Source organism: Orcinus orca, chromosome 14 (assembly GCF_937001465.1).
Source record: "Orcinus orca chromosome 14, mOrcOrc1.1, whole genome shotgun sequence".
NCBI classification, from domain to species: Eukaryota; Metazoa; Chordata; class Mammalia; order Artiodactyla; family Delphinidae; genus Orcinus; species Orcinus orca.
Genome location: NC_064572.1, coordinates 19,240,790 through 19,266,917, shown reverse-complemented (window position 1 = coordinate 19,266,917; position 26,128 = coordinate 19,240,790). Strand labels below are relative to the sequence as shown.

General features: G+C 38.6%; 2 protein-coding genes across 26 annotated transcripts in view; both read left to right on the top strand.

The window, feature by feature from the left end:
- The window catches only part of ANK3 (ankyrin 3), a 688,018-nt gene extending 662,090 nt beyond the window's left edge, over positions 1 to 25,928 (top strand). For 15 of the 25 annotated variants that reach the window (XM_049696621.1, XM_049696616.1, XM_049696615.1 and 12 more), the window contains 2 exons: positions 10,579 to 10,669; positions 24,510 to 25,928. In XM_049696621.1, coding sequence (XP_049552578.1) covers positions 10,579 to 10,647 — 69 coding nt within the window. In that variant the 3' untranslated portion in view covers positions 10,648 to 10,669; positions 24,510 to 25,928. Of the gene's footprint in view, positions 1 to 292; positions 344 to 2,262; positions 2,350 to 8,885; positions 8,970 to 10,578; positions 10,670 to 14,709; positions 21,243 to 24,509 lie in introns of those variants that run through there. The other 10 variants (XM_049696626.1, XM_049696624.1, XM_049696625.1 and 7 more) reach the window with 10 other exon arrangements.
- LOC117196646 (non-histone chromosomal protein HMG-17-like) lies at positions 15,648 to 16,016 on the top strand. Its single transcript, XM_049696642.1, has one exon. It carries the CDS (start codon positions 15,648 to 15,650, stop codon positions 15,918 to 15,920), a length of 273 nt encoding a protein of 90 aa, XP_049552599.1. The 3' UTR covers positions 15,921 to 16,016.
- Positions 25,929 to 26,128: the final 200 nt, after the last annotated feature.

Genomic DNA, 26,128 nt, shown 5'->3' with positions numbered 1-26,128 from the left:
ATCAGTAATGGAAAATAATTAGTTGTTAGAAAATGTTTTCGAGATTTCTTATAAATGAGTTTGTGCCTTTCGCATTGGTCACTGGTCCTACTCAAATGCATAAAGGCTTCAGGAGCATAGCAATTCATAGTGAAGTTAAAGCTTCTGGAATATAAAAGTCTGACCTCACAAGAAATTCGAAGATGTCCAGGATGTATTTTTTGTGGCTAGACCATAGTACAATACTAATCAACTAGGTCGTCGGATGTATGATCTCAGAAAACAGCCCCCTTTTTGTCCCCTGAAAAATCAGGTCAAAAGTCCGGGTGCAGCTCTTAAACGGATGACTGCCTGCTGTTACAAGGTAAAAATCCTGCTGCTTTCCACCTCTTTACATGCCGCAACCCATGGCAAGAAGTACTGAGAAAATTCCATTTGGTCTCCTAGTTACCCTCTGTGCCATTGCAAAGAGAATTCTCTAAAACGAATCCTGGTCGAGATTCTGCTACCATCTTCTCTCTACCCTTCACCTTAAGACTGGCGAGACTCCATGGAGAAAATGGAAACAAACATTAGCCAAATGGCCACTTTTTCTTTATGTGAGGGGCTGGTCTCAGATGATTCTTGATAGGATTATAATTGACATCTAGGTTTGTTGTCAGTGTTTGCATTAACCATATGTTCTTCTGCTTTTAAATGTTTCAAGTGAAAAACTTTCCCCAGTCTAAGATTCTGGGTATGGATAATTCAGATTGAATTTTCTCTTCTGCCTCATCTAATCTATTAATTGCTAAACGCTGATTAGTAGTTCTTTTGCAATCTGAATTCGTCTTACTTTTTTCTGCTTTTCTGAGCCATTGTAGGGCCTCCTTTCACAATATTTAGGTCATTCTAAGTGTCCTGAATTTATGGTCCTTTTCTAAAAAAATTTTAAAGTAATGGGGAATTTAGTAGCCAGTATCTTTGCAAGGAGTAAGAAACTTGAAAACTATTTCCTTTTGATACCATATTATTCAGTAAGGCATTTTGTTCAGATGGAATTTCCTACAAAGTTAAGGTTGATATTACTATAACATTTAAAAATATTTGGTAAGTTTACCTTTGGTGAAGAATGGCCTACTTTATTATCTATTTGACTAACATTTCATTAATAATTTTTGCTAACACTTACACCTCCTGTAACAATTTTACCTTTTTTTTTTCCTATTTTTACCAATTCTGCCATTGATTTTTCCAATGGATATTAACTACAGTTTCTATCGTTTTCAGAACTCCACCACTAAAATTTAGAAATAAAATTATTCAGTGTATACTCTTGACCATGATATTTAAGTAGAAGCTGAAGATAATTTTCCCTTTGACTTATGAACTGTTTATCACTTGGTAGTTTTTCCTTATTCCTATCCTTATTTCCTAAAAAGTAATACTTTGTGTAATTACTGTATTCTTACCTGTACTATATTCTTGTCTGTGCAATGTTGTTTCTATTCTAATTTCATATCAGTTCTTTAAAATAAGACCTCAGGCTTTCAAATCTTCTACATTCCTCATTTGAATAAACTCCTACTGAGTTCCAATTATGTATTAGGTATGAATTATGCTGATAAAAATCTCCTGGCAAATTATGCTGATATAAACTGTATACTTTTCATAAAGTTCAAAATAGCTTTTGATAAAGTTGTCAAATCTGACCAAAATATCATATAAGTCAGAAATACTGTGCCTCTTTCTGTAGATCAAGTGAAAGATGGCCTGTAACTGTAAGGTTATACATTCATGTCAAATGTATAATATTTATTTTTAAACTAGCTTTAAATCTATATTATTTCCCCAAACTAATAATTAGTAGCATGTATGTAGTTTCTGATGCCAAAGTCTCCACCATTGTTATTTTTAATAATTTACAATTTTATTGTCTTGATCTTTACCTGCATATATATACTTATGCATTTACATATGCATTGCATTTATATATACACATAAGTATATATATGCATATACATATGCAGGTAAAGATCAAGGTAATTATATATATTATTTATGTATAATTTATATATATTTATATACACATATATACATATAAATACAGAGTAATTTCATTTAGAATTCTGCTCAAAACTTTCTTCCACTTAAATTTTTTTTAAGATGTCCGCAAATATACATCATGATTTTCCTTAAGTGCGGGGAACCAGCAAGTAAAAAATTCTTTCTTGATTTCCCTTCTCAGAATGTCTTTTATTTTAAATGTGATGGTAAAATTCTACTAAAAATGCATTTACTCAGGACTTGAAAGGCAGTGAGAGTGATTCAAGCTCAGAGGAAGAACGGAGAGTCACTACCCGAGTTATTCGCCGGCGTTTGATTATAAAGGTATCCCGAAGCCAGATCAGTATGGGGCAACGCTGTATTATTAGAACCTTTCTTGTGGTTTGGAAAATTCAGCATGCTTGGTAACTAAATGGCTCTGTATGTTCCTTTGCACATTTGAAAACTTATAAAAACAACCACCTAAAGGAAAAACTCACGTTGCATGGTAGTGAGTATTCTGTCTAGGCCTGTGTTTGACATGTGGCAGTTGTAATTTTACCCGAGAATTCTTGGCATTTGTATACTGCTTTCCTTGGAGAAGTGTTCTATGTGTGAACAAAGATTCTACCTTGGTGAGAGAATAGTTCATATCCAATGAAATGTTCAACTGAAACCCCAGAGGCTGTAATGAAGTATGAGGTAAGATAAAGACGAAAGAGAGTGAAAGAATTAAAAGGCTCCCTTCTCAGCCTTAACAGTTTTTAAGTGAAAACCAGTTTTTCATTATCAATCAATGACTAAGAATTCAGTGTTATAGCCTGGCATGGATGTATATGACATAATGCAAACCAAGCAAAAACTTCTGAAATAGGTTTTTAACTTGACTGACATACAAAAAATCAGGCTGGTTTTGTCTAAGGCTGTATTTTTAACTAGAGGAAGCAACTCTTACTGGAAGTGAAAAATGTAATTCTCCCCTGTTACAGCACAGTTGAATACTATGAATAAATCCTGATTTCCCCCACAAAGGCCTTTTGAAGCACCGACCTGACGTATGGGAGGTCCTACGGACTGCTTCTTGCAGTCTGCTGCTTGTCTCCATTACTCTGCCTTTAGAGAGATCTTTCTTGATGTTGGAATAATTGAGTGCAGAGAACTAGGAAGCCATTTTCAATACACAGTCCTTTGAATGTGGTCCAAATAACTTGAGGCTCCTTGGTTGGCAGTTCTGAAGAGAAAGAAAGGAAAGGAAATATCTATTGAAAACCATTTATCAAACTTATCACCCATTTCCAAAGTGTCAGGACACCAAACCAGAGATGTAGGGAAGTTGGCTTAGGTATCCAAAACTTCTTAATCCTGCTGCTTGTACTTTTCTTGTAGATCAGATGAAAGAAGAGAAGAAAATCTGCCAAATCTGCTCTAGTATAGTTTTTCTAAGACTCTGGAAACATTAGGGAAGAAAATAAGTCCTTGTCTAAATCCTAAATTATCCACAAATCAACCTTAAGCTCAAAAGGGGCCATGAAAAAAAAGTATGAATCACTTTGAAAATTCCACATGGGCAATCCACATTACTTACTGTTATCTAGCATATTTGCAAGCATTTGGCCTATTTATGAAGTCCTCATAATCAGTCACCTCCCACACATTTGCTGGGATTAGGGGGAAGAAATCTTTAATTTGGTTTTTCTGAACATGTTAAAGCCAAACTCTGTTCAGGCTTTGCTAGTCCCATGATTAAAATATTACTTCTTGAAGACACTAAAGTGAAACATCTAGAAAAAGCACACCAGACATACTGTCTTGTAACTTGCTTTTTATGCTTAACATATGACATACTCATGTTGCATCAACTTCACCTCATTTCTTTCTAATAGCCGCCCAGTGTAGAAGTTGACTCCTCTGTATATGACAGAAGAAAATAAACATAATCCTGCATAGGCAGTGGGAGAAAGCGTAGAGAAGTTTTACTCTGGGGAATACTAAAACAAAACAGCAGAAGCATCAACCCCCTCCCTAGGTCAATGAGGGTTATATCTTTTGGTCTCCTATAATTCTAGAACATGCATTAGCAAGTTAGCTTTAAAGTAATTTTGTTAGAATGAGTTATTTATATATTTAAGCTTAACATATAATTATATATATTAACATTTTTATTAAGAGCTTAAGTTTAAAAGACTGAAATACACTGATGTTATAGGCTTCATAAAACAGAGGAGACTGTGTTCTCTTCAAATCTTCACTTCTTGAAGTCAGTGTAATTTTAGGGAGGCTGAGTGGAATCATCAGAGAACGGGTTTCATAAGTGGGGAGGGCATTGTATAAACAATGGAATCACTTAAACAAGCTTTGAGAAATGTCTTTCGTATGTGACAGAGAAACCAAAAGCTAAAGGATAGCTACAATTATAATTGGAAGCTGTAGGTGTAAGAAAAAATCTTTGTCAATTACATACGTAGAAGTCTTTCTGGTTAATATTTTTCTGTTCAGATTTTGGGGGCAGTTGAAAAAGATCACATTTCTGTTGCCTTTTCTCTTTATTCCATATGTTGGTACCTTTTTAATGTAAAAGAGCTCGAGACTGCAGTACTACGCGGTAAATGTGACATGGGATCCATCTCTGTCAAAACACATAAAATGAGAGTGTTAGGACCTAAAGGAGTCATTGAGACTAAAATTACTTCTTTTCCTAGATGACAAAAACCAAGGATAGGAGATGAATTGATTTTCCCAAAACCACACAGCTGGGCAGTAACAGTTCTGAGACCAGAACCTAACCCCTGGTCCTCTAGAGGAGTGCCTTCTACCTGCGTTTTCCACGATACTGTATTCCGTCTCGTCCAGAACAAACTAAAAAGGAATAACTTTTCCTGGACTAAATTAGGCACTTGGCCATTGAGACTTTTCCGGTGGCATAGGAGAAGGCAGCATTGAGCTATCTTTCCTGGAAACTATTTGATGGGGCTAGAATGCTAGGAATTTGACCTACTTCATGGAGGCTGTCCAGCCTTGGACTGAACCAGCCACAGTAATTCCCCTAGCACTTAGAATCCTAGAGCAGAAAACTATTTGGTGGTTATTCCATCCTTCCCAGAGCTAGCTTTGGCCAGGAAATGTCAATGAAAGCAGTAGATATATTCAGGATTCCATTATCACAAGTCTAGGCAAATCTGTGTTCTTAGCCATTCAACTAGTATAATAAATGGAGTGAAAGTAGAATTTTATGATTTTTCTCTTTAATTTCACATGTGGATTCATTCTTTTTTATGTTTTTATATTTTTACATTTAATATTTTCAAGTCCTTTAAGAAATGAGTCAAGTTAACAAACTCTCCCATTTGCTTGCGTATTTTTAAATTTTATAAGCATATTCATTTATGTCTATATAATATGATAATATCACAGTGGTTTCAAATGCTTGGAAGCAGTTTAAATTGACCAGTCCCTATGAGCTTGTTTACATTATTTGCTTAGCAAATGCAGTGATTACAAAGGTAAAAACTTTAAACTAACTCAAACCATTGTGAAGTTTGATTAGATTCAAATAACTGAATTTTTACTATATAGTTCAACTATATATATATTTTTTTTTTTTTTTTTTTTTTTTTTTGCGGTACACGGGCCTCTCACTGTTGTGGCCTCTCCCGTTGTGGAGCACAGGCTCCGGACGCGCAGGCTCAGCGGCCATGGCTCACGGGCCTAGCCGCTCCGCGGCATGTGGGATCTTCCCTGACCGGGGCACGAACCCGTGTCCCCTGCATCGGCAGGCAGACTCTCAACCACTGTGCCACCAGGGAAGCCCTCAACTATATTTTTATTTCTACTTTTGAGCGTTTTTACTGACTTTCAAAATAAGGGTTTACGTGTATGTTTCCCCCCGTCAAACAACTCAAAAGTACAAAAAGTTCAATCTATCCATTCCACTTCCCATTGTTCACAAGCTTCAGATAACCATTGTTATGGAACAAGGTAACTATTGTTCACAAGCTTCAGATCGTTTTATATACATATACCAATATGTATGTGTATATAGAATATACATGTGCTATATACATATACACATACATCCCCAGCAAGTGGGTTTCTCAGAATACATATTGCTTAGTAATCTGCTAAGTTTATGTATATAGTTTCTCTCATCTCATTTTTTTGAAAGTTCAAGTTTTAATGTTGTGTACATCGAAGGAAATTGGTACATTTCATGTTATTTTTTCATTTTATTCAAGAAGGAGAGAGGAATATAAATTATAAAATGCTATGTTTCCAGCAGGGGTCCAAAGGAAAGTACAGTAGTCTTCACAAAGGTGGCCACCAGGAATGATACTGTGACACCATACGTACTGTAATTTTCCTTTGAAATAGGAAAGAAAAAAAGTGCGGGTAGGTGTTGCCAAAAATAATACCATCACCAAAACTAGCGGGGAAATTTTATTTACTTAAAAGTACAAAGGTTTTCAAGAACCTTAGAAACTAATTAGAGATTATTTTCTCTCATTAAAGAGAGGCCCTAAAGACCTCTCCTTGGTAACACCTGATCTCCAATGTACCTGACAGAATTAAAGATGGATGAAATTTTTTTTAATGTACTTTGTGACTCCTTACGAACTTTCCTATCTATCCAGTCAACTACTATCTAATCCACTCCCTCAGTTTAGTGAGTTTCTACATAATCATATATCTTATTTTGACCTTATGTAAAGCACTAGTTGACTATAGTTAGTGCCCATTAAGACTAAGAGAAGTATCTTCACCTTTAATTATACATAAGCAGTATGAATTTTCAGTAGGAAATAATGAAAATGCCCACATACCACAGCAGATCTCAACAACCTATATGGCTTGTTATTTATAACTAGGGCTTTGCTTTTTTCTAAGGCTATTAATATAAATCAATGTACTTAAATGTATTCGCTATGCTTATAAAAATACCTACTTCACATTTCAGAGACTGTCTGCAAATTAATTGGCATCTTTCCCCACCAAAGGGTCAATTTATAACATTCGTAATAGTATACTATTTTAATGGATTTTCCTGGGATCCTGGAATTGTCTTAACACTCAAAGAGCTAGAAATGTGCAAGAGTTAGTTCAAACATATCTCACTTATACATGTTTAAACTATAGTGAAACTTTTCATGACCCTTTTTTTGGCTTTTCTGCTGTCTTTAAGCCTTTACTTGTAAAATAAAATGAAATTGTTTTTTTTCCAGGTATATGAAATCAACCATAGGAAACATAAATAACACTCCCATAAGAACGTGTTGCAGATTTTAGTGCATTCAGGCAGGAGACCTCTACATTTTTCCAATTTCCTTCCCTCGCTTAACTGTGCTAATTGAAACTAATCATAGGCAAGGTTCAAGGTGAACCTTGAAGCAAACAAGAGCAGCAAGAAACATCGTGTTTTATTTTCATCTCATCTTTATACCACAGTGAGGTAAAATGAGTCAAATATCCCACCCATGACCTATGAGCCCACAATCTATAAGAATACAAAGTCACTTTGTAGAAAGAAAAAAGAACAAAAACAGAATTTTGTTAGCAAAACAAGGTAGTGTTTCAGTCTCTACTCTGTTATTTTAAACCACAACTGCCTTTCTACTGGTTGTGACATAAAACAATCATCGAATTTTCTCACCATTGGCTGGCACTGACAAAATTAACAGAGCTACTACCTTTCCCATGACGATAACACTGAAAGGGTTAGAATCCTGGCTCTCCCAGAAATGCAGCTGTCTTCTTTGTGATTTGCCATTTTTCCTAAAAAACCTACAGGTGTACAGTAACTATAGTACACAGTACTATAGCACTGTACAGTTCACCTCTTCAACAAAAGAAGTATGACTAACAAGTCAGTAGGTCTCTAGAATGGGTCTGCACTTAAGATGTTTGTCCTTGCTCCCCAAAACTGTAAGTGAGACTGACCTAAAGTTGACACCAGTGAAGAAGGTAATGTGTTACAAATACAGCCCTATGTCTGCTCTCTCAGTGGTTTTCCTTATCCTACAATCATAGAGCTAATAGACATTAAGGAGCCATCTAAATCTACTGACCTGCCTATTAGCAGGAAAATATGATGCCACTTGGCAAGTTAAGAATTTATCCCATTTTTTTGTTAACTCACCAGAGGAAGATCCTTGACAGTTTCCCCTTCTAAATCAGATAGCAGTCACTAACTGAAAGGCTGTCGTCTTACATTCCTTTAGTAATTAATCAGTCATCACATAAGACTCATTCACTTGATAATATTCTGAAACTATGTACTTCATCAGACATTAATTATTCTCATTTACAACTTATGAAAGGCTCAGTCTGAAAAAAATAAGGTTTTCTCTGTACTCTGAACTTTTCTCATAGTATTTGAAAAAATATTGCCTTTAGTAAGGAATTTTTAAATTTAGCAAACTAACAAAGGGTGATTAACACCCCAACTAAGGTGCTACCTCAATTCAAATCAGACAAAAGGAAATCCACCAAAATGAGAGATTTCGTAGGACTAATGAAGAAACATTATCCAAAGTGAAATGATCTAATTAGAGCTCTAATCGTTAGCTAAATCTTTTTTCAACAAATGAAACCTTTTTGTTTGTCTGTCTATGTATAACTGTATTCTGTGATTACATATTTTCAAATTCTTCCTTCTTGGAGTTTGTTGCTAACCATCATTCTTGTACATACTTGAGGTTTAATGCTTTGAATGTTGTTGACTGCTAAATAACCATCCATGGAGTCAGCCTTTTCCCCTGGCCCTGGAATTGCAAGTAGAGTTTATACTTTCTTTTTCTAAAATGCCACAGAGCATGTGTGTGGTGTATGGAGTGATGTGGAGATCTATCCATCTAGTATGTTGCTAATCTCTATGCCACATCCTTTAGGGAGAGGAAGCAAAAAACCTTCCTGGTGAATCAGTCACAGAAGAACAGTTTACTGATGAAGAAGGCAACCTCATCACCAGAAAAGTAATCATCACTGGGGTTTCATGCTTCTCTTGGGGTTTAGATTTTCTACTATTTGTTTGCTGTAGTGTCACCTCTTAAAATAGAAAACAGGAAAATCTCTCCTTTTCACTATTGCTTCCTACAGATCACTCGGAAAGTACTAAGACGAATTGTTATCCCACAAGAGAGAAAATATGATGACGTGGTAATGGAGAGGGACTGTCGTAAAGAAAGTAGAGAATAAAAGCTTTGTGAACTCTCTAGAATAGGCTGCTAACAGGCTGGCGTCTGCAGTGTGGCAGCTTGAAGCATTTGCTGCTTTTGACATCTTGTGCATTTGATCAGGGTCAAAGAAAAAGATTTTCCTTCCTAACATTCTTTAACAGTATATACTCTTACTATCTTCAGAGTTTTCACAGAGATCATTTCATTCATGGAGGTTGCGACATGCCGGTTCGAGCATGGGAGACAAAATTTAAAACCCTCTGCCACCACCAAACCCCTCGGCCATGCCCCACCCCTGCCCAGTGCTTTACCTGCAGCCTACTTGGGACCCAGAGAGAGAGCACTTGTTTCCAGCCAATGCACACGGTTTAATTAAAAGTTAGAATGACAAAAAGCTCGTCTCAAAATCCTTACATCTAATCTATACATTTCCTCTTTCCAGTATATTCTACAGGGAAATGTGAATTCCCCCATCTTAACCTGAGGAGGATTCTCCTCTTTGGGTTAATAACAGCCCATTTCCAATGTGCCAGTTAAAGAACTAAAGTCATCACTGAGCAGTGTAACTCAGCAAGTGAATCTCTAGCTCCCACAGAAAACATCTCTGGTTATTTTTCATTTCTTTCCCTTTCTCAGACCTTTACCCTTTTCATTTAAAAAACAGAAACTTCAATAGCCAGTGTTTACATAAGAAAAAAGTAAACTGAAAATTTCTCAGAAGGAGTAAATCAGAAAATTGGAAAGGCTACTGTGTTTTCCATTATAAAGAGGGTAAAGGGTAAAAGCTGAGTATCTGTGGAACCACTTTGCTCTCAGAGAAGTGTGTCCTTGGTGCTTGGTGAAGACAGGTCTTATTTTATGGAAAAGGGATGCCTGCTTGGTCTGGAGTAAGAGGACGGGCTTGGTAATTCCACAAATTAAAAAAGAAAAAGTCTCTCAGCTCAACAGCATTTCCATGGTCTTTAGTTCATGATTAGTGCTTTACTGAGAAATTTCAGTCTCATTACAACAGATTATTTAACATTCTGCTGGCTTAAAAAGGCATAAATTATAACTTACTAATATTTTTATAATTGGGGTTTGAGTGCCTTGAGAGTTTTAGTGATGATTTCTTCTAGTTTTACAGGAACTGGACAGGCTGTCCAGTTGTTTGACTGATCACTAACCTACTGAATTATTGTGAAGTACAGTAACATATTCCTTCTGACGGTGCTCTCCCACTCGCCCTGATGCTGCTGAGCTGTGTGGTTGAGGCAAATAGATTATATCTGGGGACGTGAAGTGACAAAGTACTTGAAACTGTGTTTCGCTTATCCTAATCCAGCCTCAAGGGACCAGAATGGAAACTGCTTTTTAACGAAAACCCTTTCACCATGAAATCTTAACGTGTACATTCCTTTTAAAGCAGGGAGAAGGTTATAAGATGAAGACGAAGAAAGAAATCCGGCATGTGGAAAAGAAGAGTCACTCATAACAGTAAATGGTCAGTCAAGGTGGTAAGTGTGCTCTTATCAACAACAGTAAGACGTAACTTCCTGTGAAACTTCTAATTTCACCAAATAAGTGATTCCATCCCCCCGCCACCCCCTTCCTCTCTTTTTCACTGAATTGCAGCTTTGAATATCCAACAAGCAGTTGGTGGTCATTTTCATGTTCATGTACACGTACATCTGCACACGAAAACCAAGGCCTCTAGCTCACAGTCCATAAACCTCTTCACAAATTAGGAATTTAAATATAAATGATGGTTGCAGAAGCAAATGTAAATAGTGATCTTGAGTCTTCTCTTAAGAGCGAAGGCTCAGTATGAAGTGCAGTAGCATTATTCACTCTAACAGGAAGACTATTTGGCAACAAACAGTTCATACAAATGTATTTGGAGATTTGTATTGACCAGCTTTTCACCATTTTACCACAACAGCACCTAAGAATATAATTTTGGTTGAAATACAGTGGTTGCCAAGCTTAAATGAGCAAAATCCCTATATCCTACTTCAGATATTCTGTATAAACCAAAGCAAATGAAATAGGAGGTTAATGGCACTACTATGTTTTCTAAGTTAGAATGTTTAGTGAGCTTTGTTTAAGGTTGTCTGAACTTTTCTTCACGGAGAAGGATATTTTCCTCTAACACTGTTTTCTGAACTTTGTGCTGTTTCTTTCTATGTAGCTACAATTCAAAAGCCCATTGATAGAGCTTTGAAAAGCTCTGTGTAAGTCTGTGAGGTACAGCAGGATGAGTCCTTTAGGGCTGCTCACCAACAGTTCTCCTAGCCCCAAGTAACAAAGCAAACAGATCCCAGTTTCCACTTTCACTCATCAACTGTTCCCCAGTTACCAGAATCCTGGTACTTGGAGTGCTGCTGTAAGGAATTGAGAAATCACGGAGTCTCACTGCCCCAAATTTTGTATGCAAGGTAACTGTAACTAAGGCCCAAAGAAATTCTTAATCCCTCCACCTCCAAAAACAGCTTCTTCTTTATTTATTCACTTAAAGATTTATTTCCCTTCCTCTCTGTGACGCTTTCTGCCTAGGCACTGGGAAATCATCGGTAAACAGCACTAGGGAGGTACTGGCCCTCGCTGACCTTACGTTTTGGAGATTTAACGGTAGTCAGTCACTTCAGTATTTAAGGCATTGAGAAAACTCCTAAGAACTGCAGAGTGCTCTGGAAGTAACAGTATTTGCTATCCATACGTACTCTTCCAGTGTTTCAGGTGTACTCTTCATTTAATTCACTTGGATCGGTGCCTTTATCATCCCCATTTAACAGGCCCCAAATTGCCCAAGGTCACCTAAATAAAAAGTGGCAGAAACAGGATACAAACCCTAACAGGCTGCCTCTGGAGCCCACACACTCAACCCTGTTAACTGGAGATCTGACCTGGTCTGAGGGTGACAGGGAAGGTTTCCTTAAGAAAATGATGCTTGAGATTAGTTTTAAAGGATGAACAGGATTCATCTGGATGAAGGGGAGGAAATTTGATGGTGTTTGGGGTAGCCTCCTAGGCACAGGCTCTAGCGTTCTGCAAAGGCCAGAACTGGGAAGAAACAAGAAAGGAGAACAGGTCGGTGTAGCCTGCAGAAGGTTTTGTCATTGTGTCTGGAGAGGTAGGAAAAATCGGAATATCCGGGCCTCATAAGCCTTTTTTCACTAAAAGTTTAGGTTCTCATCACACACTCTAGCTGCAGGGCACAGAATGAATTGGAGGTGGCAATAATGGATGAGCAGAAAACCTATTAAACTACTGAAGATGCTGGCTTGGGCAGTAAGGATGGTAAGAGGTAGGCTGACTCGAGAGATAGCGACATGAATTGCTTTTTGTCAGATGACAAGGGTGAGAGATGAGAAAATTAAGGATGACATCAGTGTAGCAATATCTAGAATGAACCCACCCATTATGCGTGTCTTACAGCTGAATCTGGTAAAAGACATATACAAGATTTTTTTAAATTGAGGTGTAGACGATTTATAATATTAGTTTCAGATGTACAACACAGTGATTCAAAATTTTTATAGATTATACTCCATTTAAAGTTGTTATAAAATATTGGCTATATTTCCCTGTGCTATACAATATATCCTTGTAGCTTATTTATTTTATACATAGCAGTTTGCACCTCTTAATCCCCTACCCGTGTCTTGCCCCTCCTGCCTTCCCTCTCCCCACTGGTTAACCACTGGTTTGTTCTCTATATCTGTGAGTCTATTTCTGTTTTGTTATATTCATTTGGATATGTTTTAGATTCTACATATAAGTAATAACAGAGTATTTGTCTTTCTCTGACTTCTTTCACTAAGCATAATACCCTCCAGGTCCATCCATGTTGTTGAAAATGGCAGAATTTCATTTTTAATGGCTGAGTAATATTCCATTGTATATATGTACCACATCTTTTTTATCCACTCCTCTGTCCCATTTGTTTATTTTTGCTTTTGTTTCCTCTGCCTTAGGAGACAGATCCAAAAAACTATTGCTACAATTTATGTCAAAGAGTATTCTATATTTTCTTCTAGGACTTTTATGGTTTCCAGTCTTACTTTTAGGTCTTTAATCTATTTTTAGGGTTTTTTTTAATATGTTGTGAGAAAATGTTCTAATATTATTCTTTTACATGTAGCTGTCCAGTTTTACCAACATCATTTATTGAAGAGACTGTCTTTTCTCCATTGTATATTCTTGCCTGCTTTGTCATAGATTAACTGAGCATAAGTGTGTGGGTTTATTTCTGGGGTCTCTATTCTGTTGCATTGATCCATGTGTCTGTTTTTGTGCCAGTTCCATACTGTTTTGATTACTGTAGCTTTGTAGTATAGTCTGGTCAGGGAGCATGATAACTCTAGCTCTGTTCTTCTTTCTCAAGACTGCTTTGGCTATACAGCAGATTAATAAAACACTAAGCATGATTTTGCAGTCTTAAATTGCTGTTTAAGCAATTCTGATAAATTAAACTAGAAGAGGGCTTCCCTGGTGGCGCAGTAGTTGAGAGTCCACCTGCCAATGCAGGGGACACGGGTTCGTGCCCTGGTCCGGGAAGATCCCACACGCCACAGAGCGGCTAGGCCCGTGAGCCATGGCCGCTGAGCCTGCACATCCAGAGCCTGTGCTCCGCAATGGGAGAGGCCACAACAGTGAGAGGCCTGCATAACGCAAAAAAAAAAAAAAAAAAAAACTAGAAGAGACTTCAGTCAGCTTTAGTATGCCCCTAAAAGTTTAGCAACTTGTTCAGTAATAGACTCAGACTCTGGGTGGGACAGAACCAAAAAGGTTATCGACACCAGCTGAGCCATTTTTCTAGAGTAATATATACCTAATATCTATGAATAAATGATACCAAAAAATATATGACAGTGCTGTGCTTCCAGGGTCCTTAGAGTGAATTAATACAGAAATGACTAGGTCACTAAATGTACAAGAGACTTTAAGATGATAAATAATCCACCCTGTAAAGCAGTTGGCAGGGCCTTGGCTCACTTGCTACACCACTCAAAGGACAGAGAAACTCACTCACTAGGAGAATTCATATGAATGTGAAAATAGCTTCAGCATAAAGCAAACTTAATGTGTCAGATGGAAAGAACAGCGATTTGACTGCAAGCCTCATTTTACTCTCCAGGGTGGTATTTGCCTTTCATAAGTGAATTTAGGAAATGAGTCCAAGAAGACTGCCTGGAATTCCAGGACGCTGAATGTGTGCTCTGGAAAAATCAATTTGCAAGTATATTGAAAGTTCTTATGGCCCTGCTGTCTTTTTTTTTTAAAGAACAACTAAGCACATGGAATGTGACCCAGTTTCACTGAGTCTCAGATGGTGACATCAAAATTTTTATTCTGCATTTTTTAACCAGTTGAATTTTGAGCTATCTGAACCCTATACCTGCTTTTCTTTAATACTGAGTCACAGCCATCCTATTTTTAATGTAAGGGAAAAGCTGATGGCTTAAAATAAGTATAAAATTTATACGTAATATATAGTGATTTATAGTTTATAAAACGCATTTACATTTTTGTCTTATTTAATCCTTCAAACAAGCCTCCAGGAAGAGGAGACCGATTTTGATTGCTACCTTTTACAGATGAGGATACTATGGCTTGGAGAGGTCATCTGACATTTCTTCTTTCAAACAGCTGTGACTGGAAGAACTAGGACTTGGCCTCAAGATTATTGACACTTCACCTAGTGTCCGATTCCACTAAGCTGTCTTTCTAAAATTAGTTAGAATAATAATAATAATAGTCATATTCTATAAAAGATTACTGTATGCCAGGTACTAGGTAAGATCATTACATACATTACCTCATATAGTCCCCAAAACAATGCTATAACGTAAGTACTATTATCTCTTTTTTAATAAACAAGGAAACTGAAGCTTAGAAGAATTAAATGAGTTACCCAAGGTCCTATAGTTAATGAGCAAAAGGATAAAATTTTAACTTAACCAGAGCCTAGCTCTTAACTATTACTCATATTAATAGTTGAATAGTACTTGATGATAATCAGAAACCTAAAAGCAAATTTTGAATCAAATGTACGTACAAACGCAAACTGTAGTTAATTTCTTCATACAATACACAGTGAAAGTACTCAGTTTTTTGGTTTAGTTTTTTTAAATAAAGCAAAACTTCATAGCCATAACCTTCAAAAATACCATTAGCTGATTAGTGAGGCTGTGACAACGGAGGTACCCCAGACACACGTTGGAAAAGACTGGAACAGCTGTATTGTAAACCTCTTTTAGGGAAATGCTCAGGATCTCACAGCCACATGGAAGCCAAGAGCAGCAGCAACAGCACGAGGCTTGCCGGGGGAAACACTTTATCTGAGGCCAAAAAGTTGACTCATTTCATTCACGCCTTCTAAAAAGGACTTGGCCAGCAGTGTGAAGAGGCAAGAGCGACCCCTGCACTGGCCAAAGCCGCGCGCCACTGCATCCCCGTGTCCAGCGCCTACGTCCCGCCGCCGTCACCACCATGCCCAAGAGAAAGGCTGAAGGGGATGCTAAACGAGATAAAACCAAGGTGAAGGATGAACCACAGAGAAGACCTGCAAGGTTATCTGCTAAACCTGCTCCTCCAAAGCCAGAGCCCAAGCCTAAAAAGACCCCTGCAAAGAAGGGAGAGAAAGTACCCAAAAGGAAAAGGGGGAAAGCTGATGCTGGCAAGGATGGGAATAACCCTGCAGAAAACGGAGATGCCGAAACAGACCAGGCACAGAAAGCTGAGGGTGCTGGAGAGGCCAAGTGAAGTGTGCATTTTTGACAACTGTGTACTTCTGGTGACTGTACAGTTTGAAATACTATTTTTTAATCAAGTTTTATAAAAATGCAGAATTTTGTTTTACTTTTTTTTCTTTTAAGCTATGTTGTTAGCATACAGAACACTTCGTTGTTGTTTTTTGGGGGAAGAGCACATGTCACTAATAGATTGTCTCTGAAGCTGGATTGACATGGGAAAGAAACACCTTTCCCGTCTGGTTTTGAGAGACTTCCTCCTGGTTCCCAGGAAGGAGGGGTTCCTTGATGTTGACACACAGTAGCCACCTTGGCACAAACGCCTTGTGGTGTGGAAAAACTAAAATTAGTTTTCATGTCCTCTTCTCCCTCTCCACCTTCAGCATAGACTTGACTCTCTTAAACCCAGAGACCTGTTGGAACCTGACCCCCCAAAGTTGGTCCAGTACGTCAGGCAATCTGGACTTCGGATTGTCACCACTGAGATGGCGTCCCTCAAAAGAGCAGCGGCTCCTTCTTTAGATTGTGGATCTTCAGATTGATACTTTCGCCATTTTCATTTCCATTTCCTGAAAGTCAGGGTCGGCTTGTGAAAAGTTGTTAAACAACATACTAAATGTGAACTGTCAACCCTCACTCTAAACTTTCCCTGTTCAGAGCATCACATGAAGACTTCATGGGGTTTTATAGTGGCTTTCTGATTTTGGTAGTCCATTGCAAAAGGGAGTTTGAAAGTTGTTGTATACTGTTAACGATTGTCTGCCCATGTCCTGCCTGAAATACCACGATTGTTTATGAAAAGTATCTTTAATAAAGCTGGATACAGTTTGGGAAAAAAAAAAGGACTTGACCTTCCACCTTGTTTAGAGCGAAAAGGCTAGTCATAATATACAGTGGTGAATAAAACGTCCACGGCCCCTGCCCTTCTGCATCTCTCAGCATGCAAGGGGGAAAGAGATGGAACATGAATTGTTTAAGGGCTAAAAATGCAAACTCCAAGATCCAATGGAAGAGTAGCACAGAAACATATTTAGACTTGGGGGCTGGGGAAAGTCCCTCGGAAGTCATGACATTTATGCTAAGACCTCGTAGGTGGTGCCAACAATGTAAAGAATGGGGAGAAGGAGAAGAGGACTCCAGCAGAGAGTACAAAGTGTGCAAGAGCCCTGAGGCAGGAAAAGGCCTAACACGTTTGAGGAAATGAAAGAAGATTAGTGTAACAGAGCCTGATGAGCTGGTGGGGGTTGAGGCAGGCCCATGATGAAGTGAGAAATGCCTCATCATAGGCCAGAATATAGGATTTGTATTTCATTCTAAAAAAAATGTGAAGCCTTTGAAAGATTTCAAGCAAGAGTCTGACCTGATGTTTTACTTATTTTTTTAAGCACACCAGCTATGTAGAGAAGGATTGGAGGGAAAACAAGAATAAACTGAAGGAGGTGAGCTAGGAGGTTATTGCTGTAGTCCAGCTAAGCCACCATGGTGGCAGGGCTAGGACCTGGGCAGCAGTTTTAGGAAAGTCAACAGTATCTGATGGCTTGGGGTTAGGATGGAGAAGAAGGGTTGAGTCAAGGATGATGCCTTGACTCAAGGTTTCAAGGGTAAGCAGGTGGGCGGTGGAAAAAGAAACAGGATGGGTTTTAAGAAGAATATCAAGCACTCAGGCTTTTGTCGATACACAAGTCTGGAGCTTTGAGGAAAGGTTGGACTAGGCGTATAAAAATGTGAGTGTTATCACTAAAGAGGTGAATACTGAATATCAGAGAAAGGGAACACCAGAGAATAGGTGTGATTACCTAGGGAGAAAGTGAAAGTGAGCAAAGAAGGGGCTCAGGATCGAGCCCCAAAGAACAACATTTTGAAGAGGAATAGAGAGCTGTAAAAGGTTGCCTCTGACCTCTTCCTTCCTAGAGATCTCCAAGCTGTGCTAGCTCCTCTAATCTATAATCATATTCAGCCTCGGCCCTCTAGTATATACTTTTAAATTTTTTTCATAGCATATTCTTTTCTGAAGATATTTCTAATCTTACTTTTATTCCTTTATGCATTATAAATGTAGTTCTCTCATATTCTGTGTATAATAATTCTAAATTGGAACCCAGTGCAGGACTGTTTCTGCTGGTTCTTGCTCATTTTTTCCCCTGTGCCCCTGGTCCTCTAGTATATTTGTTTGGTTTTACCCAAAATATTTTAATCCATGCAGTTTAGTATCAGTGGATGAAAGAAACTTTCCTATAATGCAGATTAGCTGATAAGCTTTTGTAAATAACTGACCATGCACATTTAGAGCCCCTTTACTTCTTAGTTTGTGACACACACTGTGTAGGTGGTCGGGGGAGTCCAGCATTGAAGACATTATCCTAATATTACTCAGCCATTAAAAAAAGAATGAAATAATGCCATTTGCAGCAACATGGATGGACCTAGAGATGATCATATTAAGTGAAGTAAGCCAGACAAAGATAAATATCATATGATATCACTTATATGTGAACTCTTAAAAAAAAAAAAAAAAAGATACAAATGAACTTATTTCCAAGACAGAGACTCACAGACATAGAAAACAAGCATATGGTTACCAAAGGGAGGAGAGGGGGAGGGACAAATTAGGAGGCTGGGATTGATATATACACACTACTGTATATAAAATAGATAATCAACAAGGACCTACTGTATAGAACCTGGAACTATACTCAATATTTTGTAATAACCTATAAGGGAAGAGAATCTGAAGAAGAATATATATACATATAACTAAATCACTTTGCTGTACACCTGAATCTAACACAACATTGTTAATCAACTCTACTTCAATTTTTAAAAATATATTAAAAAAAAAAAGACATTATCCCCAGCATCACCACTCACTTGAGGGCATATAACTGTACAGTCTAGTCCAAGAGGCAAACATGATAGTAAGTTACACAAATCAAAGCACAGAGCTATGATAAAAGATATAAAAATATCACTAGGAGAATCCACTGGAAGATGTAGTAAACACCAATGGAGGAGATCTTGCAAAGCTTCTTGAAGTGCATATTTGAACTGGCTTTTGAAGAAAGGGTAGGATTTAAGACTGGGCAGTGTGATATGTGCTATGCTCAGGAGTTTGGCCTTTATCCCAGAGACAGTAAGGTACCACTGGAAGTGTTGTCGAAGGAGAATAATACAGTCAGTTGGGATTTAGGTAACCCTAGTGGTAGGAGAGGGAGTTAGTGGTGAGGAGAGTTTGAACACGAGGACCCCAGTTATGAGACAGGATGAGGGCCTGATCCTGGGCAGAGACGACAGAAAGGAGAGGGCTGATGTGAGGGACATTTCAGAAGTATAACAACCAGACTAATTCCATAGAGGGAGTGAGGGTTGTGATCCTGTGTGTAACTACTAACAAAAATATAGAAGCTAAGAAAAGGAAAACAAAATTCGGGACTGAAATAGGTCAATCTGTAGTGCCTTAAATATTTGTCAGTGATGAGGAAGAGAAATCTGGGCTAGCAATCTTAACGTGGTTACAGAAGTGGCCTGAGTGAACGTAAATCACACGCTTACTAGCTGTGTAAGCTTAGCCAGCTTATTTCACTTCTGTGCCTTAATTTCCTCGCCTCTATTAGGATAAGAGTAACATATCTCACAGAACTGTCGTTAGAATTAAACAAGTGAATCCATGTAAATCACTTAACAGTGACTGGCAAGCCCATAGTAAGCCCTCAGTAAATTCAGCTATTATTAGTAGTGCTAAGAGGTGGGGGCAGGAAGATAAATCAGGAGCTTGGGATGAACATATACACACCACTGTATATAAAACAGGTAAACAACAAGGACCTACTGCATAGCACAGGGAACTCTACTTAATAGCTTGTCATAACCTGCAATGGAAGAGAATCTGAAAAAGAATATATATGTATATATAACTGAATCACTGTGCTGTACACGTGAAACTGACACAAGATTGTAAATCAACTCTACTTCAATTCTTTAAAAATGATGTAGATTTTTTAAAAAGAGAGAGGTGAGACAAGAGCCGAGACTAGCACCCGAAGAGCCTGGATTCAGGAGGCCAGTGGACAGAGCAGCAGCCGCCAGGTGTGCTAGAACACAACGGTGGGAGAGGTCGGGACAGCAGCATCGCTGAAGTCCTCTGCGTGTCACGTCGGTTTATAATTCAGAACACTTTCAATTATTTCCTATGACTCGCTTCTCACAGTAGCCCTGGGAAATCATTAAAATAGGTATTCTCATTCCTCTTTACTAAGGAGAGAGAGCAAAATCGCCGAAGCTATAGTTAATAAATGACATGTTCGGTTTGTGACCTAGGCCTCCTGATTCTGCTTCCAGGAAGTCAGAACTATGGTCTGAATTGCTTCACTCCAGATTCAGGACCCTGCCCTCCAGAATCTTTTCCAGAATCCATCTGAAGTAGATAATGTTTTTATGTAGTGTTTTTCATTTTTCTTTCCCTTTAAAAAAATCCCTAATTAACCAAAAGCAGGGGTCTAGAGCCAGGTGGCTTGACTTCCAATTCTGGCTCGCCCATGTACTAAATGTGCCACCAGTATAATAGCTGTATGGCTCTATTTTCTTATTAGTAAAATGGAAGAGATAGTACCTCGCTGTTATTAGGATTAAATGAGTTCCACCTTAGAACAGTGCCTGTTAATAATAACAACATTATTAGTTGTACTACTAAGTTAACTATACAACTTTATTAGGGTTATATTTTTCTTCTATAGCCAACATGTACATCAGTACTTCACCAGTAATTACTTTTCATTTTTGTAAAACTGGCCCTGTGACCTCAGATATTTTTTTAATCACAAGTCACTAGAAAAGAACAAACAAAAATTAAGCCCCACTTATTGGTATTAGTTGAAGAACAAATCTACACAAACTGGGAATTATTTTTAAATGGTGCAGTAGTTTATTATGATTACATAAAGTAGTTAGAATTAATGCTTAGGAAAAAATGTTTTTAGCTCCATGACTTCCTTAAGAAGAGAGAGAGAAAAGGAGAAGGAAAGGAAAGAGAGAGGTGGGTTAGGAAGAGAACTAGAATAACAAATTCTCTGTTCTCAGTGGGCTATAGGGAAGGCATATCAGAAAAGACTTTCCTTAGGGCATAACACAGCTAAGTCTTTAAAGATGAGTAAGAGTGAGCCTACAGGGACTTCCCTGGTGGTCCAGTGGCTAAGACTCTGCGCTCCCAATGCAGGGGGACTGGGTTTGATCTCTGGTCAGGGAAGTAGAGCCCACATGCTGCATGCAACTAAAGATCCTGCATGCCGCAACTAAGACCCAGTACAGCCAAATAAATAAATAAATATTAAAAAAAAAAAAAGAGCCTGCAAAGGTGGATCTCACTAGGGAGAAGATAGACCACACTTTCAAGGAGATGGCATTTGAAACACACCTGAAGAGTAAAGAGAAGTTAGAGGTAAATGAAGATGACAGCAGGGGATTATAAGTGGATAATGAAATCGTGAGCAAAGAAAAGGAAGTTAGAAACCAACGGGCTGATGACTGGCCTGTAGTCTAGATCCTCTAGACCCTCCAGTATGGTCTGTGGACCAGCAGTATCGCCATCACCTGGGAGTCTTGTTAGAAACGCAGCATCTCTGGGCTCACCCTGACTCCTCGACCAGCATCCACACTTGAAGATCCCGGGGTGATACGTATGCACTTTAAGCTTTGGGAAGTGCTGCTCCAGAATGTATCACTGGCCCTTAATCTTGGCCGAACATCGGAATCATCTACAGAGGTTTTTTGGTTTTCTTTTTTAAGTGTTTGATGCTGGGCACCACCCCAAGAAATTCTAAATAAACTGGTAAGGGAAGTGGCCTGGACACTGGGATTTTTTAAATCTCCCCAGATAATTCTAATGTGTACCCAAGTTTGAGAAGCAGTGGAGATTGTCAAACAGTGCTTTTCAGTGGAGAGTATGGTCATTAAGCATGAAAAGGTTTATTGGGATGAACTGCAGAGCGCTAAAGGCGTAAGGGGGTGTGTGTGGAGCGGGGGGGGGGGGGGGGGTGGGGGTTGTTGGTGGGTTTGTTTTAGCTAGCCACTAGGGGCTAAATACCACCAGTATGTGAACCTATAGAGGAAAGGTTGGTTTTAACCTAAATATATTCCTGACTTGAAAATGTGACATGGAAAGTACAACATTCATCTGTGAAATATAACCTGAAATATAACCATAAGAATCCGATGAATAGCTGTTTTTCTATATTTTAAATGTTTCTTAAAATTTTAAAAAATGTATAGTGAAATGACTAAATGGAACGATTGGTTTTCTGCCTTGTTTTCCACTACATTTGGGTTTGAAAAGCATGAAAACCCAAGGACAGACAGATTCCTCCATGCAAATGCTTCTCTCTCAGATCCACTGTCTAAACCCGGAAAGAGAAGATGACTCAAATTCTATTTCTGAAATGTCATCTTGATGGATCCTGCCCTTGCACCTTTCCATCAGATGGCGATCTCATCACAGTTTATACACTGTCAGTATTCTGTAACAGGTCCACAGCCAGTCAGCCAAAGCGCTCATGCTTTTTGTGCAACACTGTACTTGGTATAGGCTTTTGCCCAGTGAATAACCTTCCTGCACCCCGTGTAGCTGGGGCCTACACACCCTGATTGCGTGACCAAGAACAAGAGAGATTTATAAGGGCAAGTAACACCCAACCTTTTAAACTATCACCCACATTATACCTGAATATAAATGGGCATAATAGTTTTTTTTAATTATAGAAACATATCCACTATTTCTAGAAAGATAATGTTCGCGTGCATTGAGGTGCTAAGAGAAAGACCTTGCTTCTTATTGCAAGATTAATTGGGAAGCTGGACTGGTTTTTGGAAGATGAAGCAAAACAAAAAAAGTTCAACTGGGCTGTAGTGATGACTGCACATCTATATACATTTACTAAAAATTATCAAGCTATATATAATAGATGAATGATATGGTATATAAATGATATATCAGTTAAGCTGTAAAAAGTTGGGGGGAGGGTCAATTAGAAAAAAATTGCTAAGAATTCTCCCTAAGAAAACAAAGTGAGATCACCAGGGTAACATTATCATAGGAGCGTCTGAGAAGCCTGGTGCCTGGAAGGTTAGGAATAGATGGTAAAAGCAGAGGTGGGAAAATCCTGATCTTCTTACTCGGATTTGCACATTCTCTGGGACATGGCCTGCCCAAATGAGTCACTTTCCTTCTCTGGAACCTCTGCATAGTCATGGGAGTGGGGCAGGTGTTGAAATCACCCCAGAAGGAATTGATACTTTGATATTCTTGGCTCCAAGCTTTAGTGACCTGGGGCATGGAGGTCAGTGCCACTTTTAATACAAAAAAGGAAGGCAGGACCATGGTGGGGCAGACAGAGGAAGTGCTGTACTAACATGTTTACAGAAGCCAAGGTAGCCTGGGTGACCCACCTAAAGGGAAAGAAACTTGTCTGGGTTAAGTAAGCAACCTCAAGGTCACTGAGAACACTTTTAGGCCCCAACAGAAGCAGAATTCTAGAGGTTCTCCTGGACCTGCAAAAATAGTCTGTTGCATGTATGGGAGTGAACAGGGTTGTTCCCAAAATTCATCTTGCCTGACTCGCCTTTTCTCTAGGGCCTATGTCTTGTTCTCGGGCAGGCATTCAGGTGTCACCCTTTCACACTGCTGGGGAGGAAGGGATACGAAGGAAGAACTTTGTTTTATGGAGGAGGAGTTCCTACCAAGAACAATACTGCACAAGAGTATGAAAACCTCTGCCAAAGGATGTTGATTTATTTTGACTTATTAAGACTGGCTCTGAAACACTGATAACTTTATGCAGGTATTATCCAGTAGGGCAAGATGTTCTTAGTGGAGTGTCCATGAAAAAGCTCAAATAAAATTGATTTATCCTGTCATGACTGACATGAGGCAGGAGAAGGGAAGGTATTCTTTGCAATGGCAGAAGATAGTCTTTCATTTGAATTTGCATATGGAAAAGCAATTTCATAGTAAATGAAGTAAGGACACTGTTCTCCCTTCTTGAAAGGCTGCATTTTGCAGGGTGAGAGGTTTATCATACAACATAGAGGCATGACCGAGATGCTGCATCCTGAATCCGTACCCCTGGCCCCGTGTGCCCTTGAAAACCCCAGACATCTGGATGGAAATCTCAGAGCACCTTTGTCAGCCTCCTTACTTCACAGATAAGACTGAGGCCCAGAGGTCTGCAAATGGCTTTCCCCAGTACCTGAGTGAGTGACCTGAGCGTCAGAGACTTCAGAACTAGAAGAGGATCTTTCCGACTCCATCCCTGAAACCCCTAATACGGGAAACGATCTTCTGTGGAGGGGACAGGGTCACCCAGAGAAGGTCGTTGCCTTCCAAGAGCTTTCTAGCACACTTCAGGGCTTTGTTCCCTGAGGCATCTAGCAAATCGCCTCAGTCAAAAGTATGTTAAACCACCCCATTAAGAAGTCGAGGGCCCCCATTCTCTGAGGCATTTCTGCTGAATGGCAAGGAAGATTTTGGCAAGTTCTTTAAAATAAATAAATAAATAAATAAAAGGAAGGGGGGGGAAAAAGCTAAACTCACCACCTATTGTTTCTCTATCCACAGGATCATATTGTTTTTATTGCCAGTATTGAGAAATTCATGGAAGATAAGTCAGCAGGAAGTAAAAATTTACGGAGAAGGGTGTGTGTGTTTGCTGCTTCCACACATTAATGGCATGATTTTTTTTTTATGCACAAAGAAAAAAAGGAAAAGAAAACCACCCACATTTTAATTTAGCATGAGCCAATTTACAGAGCATGAAAATTCACTTTCATTCCCAGGATTGGCACGTGTGCAATTAGCAATGCAGTGTATATACGAGAAGCCATGCTGTTACCAGTTTATCTCAAGTAATTTGGTGTCATTTACAAAAGGAAGAAATTCCTGCCGCCAGAAGAGACAGAAGGAGATGGAATGATCAAATCATGGAGAAACACTAAAATTACTAAAAATCCACAACAGCTCGCCTTATTTTTCTTGGACCCAAACTGTCAGGGTATAAACACTATTTGTTTCTTTTTTAAAACATCTATAGTTTTGCTGTAAATAATAACACTGTATAAATTCTAACAGAAAAAATGGAATAAATGTCAATAAGGCACTGCCTCTTAGAACACAAAGAGAATATTGCAGATGCATTTAACATAACGGGGGTCTCAAGTGACTTCACCCCAAAAGAAGGAGGAGGGGTGATGGGTAGGGGGATCTTCACCGATTCTTGTATATTAGCAATTATAATGTTTGTATACGCAAAACTGCTAGCTTGATTTTAAAAAAACAAATCTTTAAAATCTGCTGCAAATTTAAATAATTCCCAAAATGAGGAATTCTGTAGTTCTGTGAAAAAAATTTTTCTTCAGAATACTAATATTTTGATGCATGTGTATCACCTTATTTTGATTAAATCTTTTCCAATTTTGCAAACACTACAGTATACTGCAACACAGAAGATTTTATCTGTAAACACAAAGCCCTTCATCTAATATTTGTTGCTATTGCCAATTTTTCAATGAAATGACCTAAAAATGAAAAAAAAAACCCTATACGGTAGTTGCTTTAGGGGGAGGGGGGTGCTGGTAGTGCTTAAAAGGGTAATGCTTGCCGCTTTAGAGGTGGATGGTGCTCATAAGAGGCCCCTGTCAGGGGTATTTTCAGTGGACTGCACAGAAATTCTTAGCTAGTAGAATGGCAGCACGCTGTAAACTTATTCCTGTATCGTGTACTGGCTGTAAGATGTAGACACCTTTCAGTAAGCCAATCATTTGTAACCATTCTAGCCATGTCATATTAGGTTAATAAGGCTGCTGTGTTTTAAAGGGCATTTTTATTTGGGTTTTGGTGAAATTCTTTAATTTGTTGATTATATTCATATAAAATCAGCATTTATTGACACATAGCTCTAATGACATATGTATGAGAAACCATACACTGGATGACCTAGTCGATTATTTAAGCATAAAATAAATTGTGTTAAACTCTTCACCTATCTGTGCTCTACAGTGTCCTTGTGTTCTCTGGCAAAAGGTAATTGTCTTAACTCCTTGTCACTTGGCCGCAGCCGTCTTCCTCACCAGCCCGTTTCGTGCCTCTGCCTCTGTGGTCACTAAAGAGATAGTCCCCAACATTCAGTCCTGCCCTGCCAACTCCCAACTTAACACAAATTCTGTGCATTTCATTGAGAA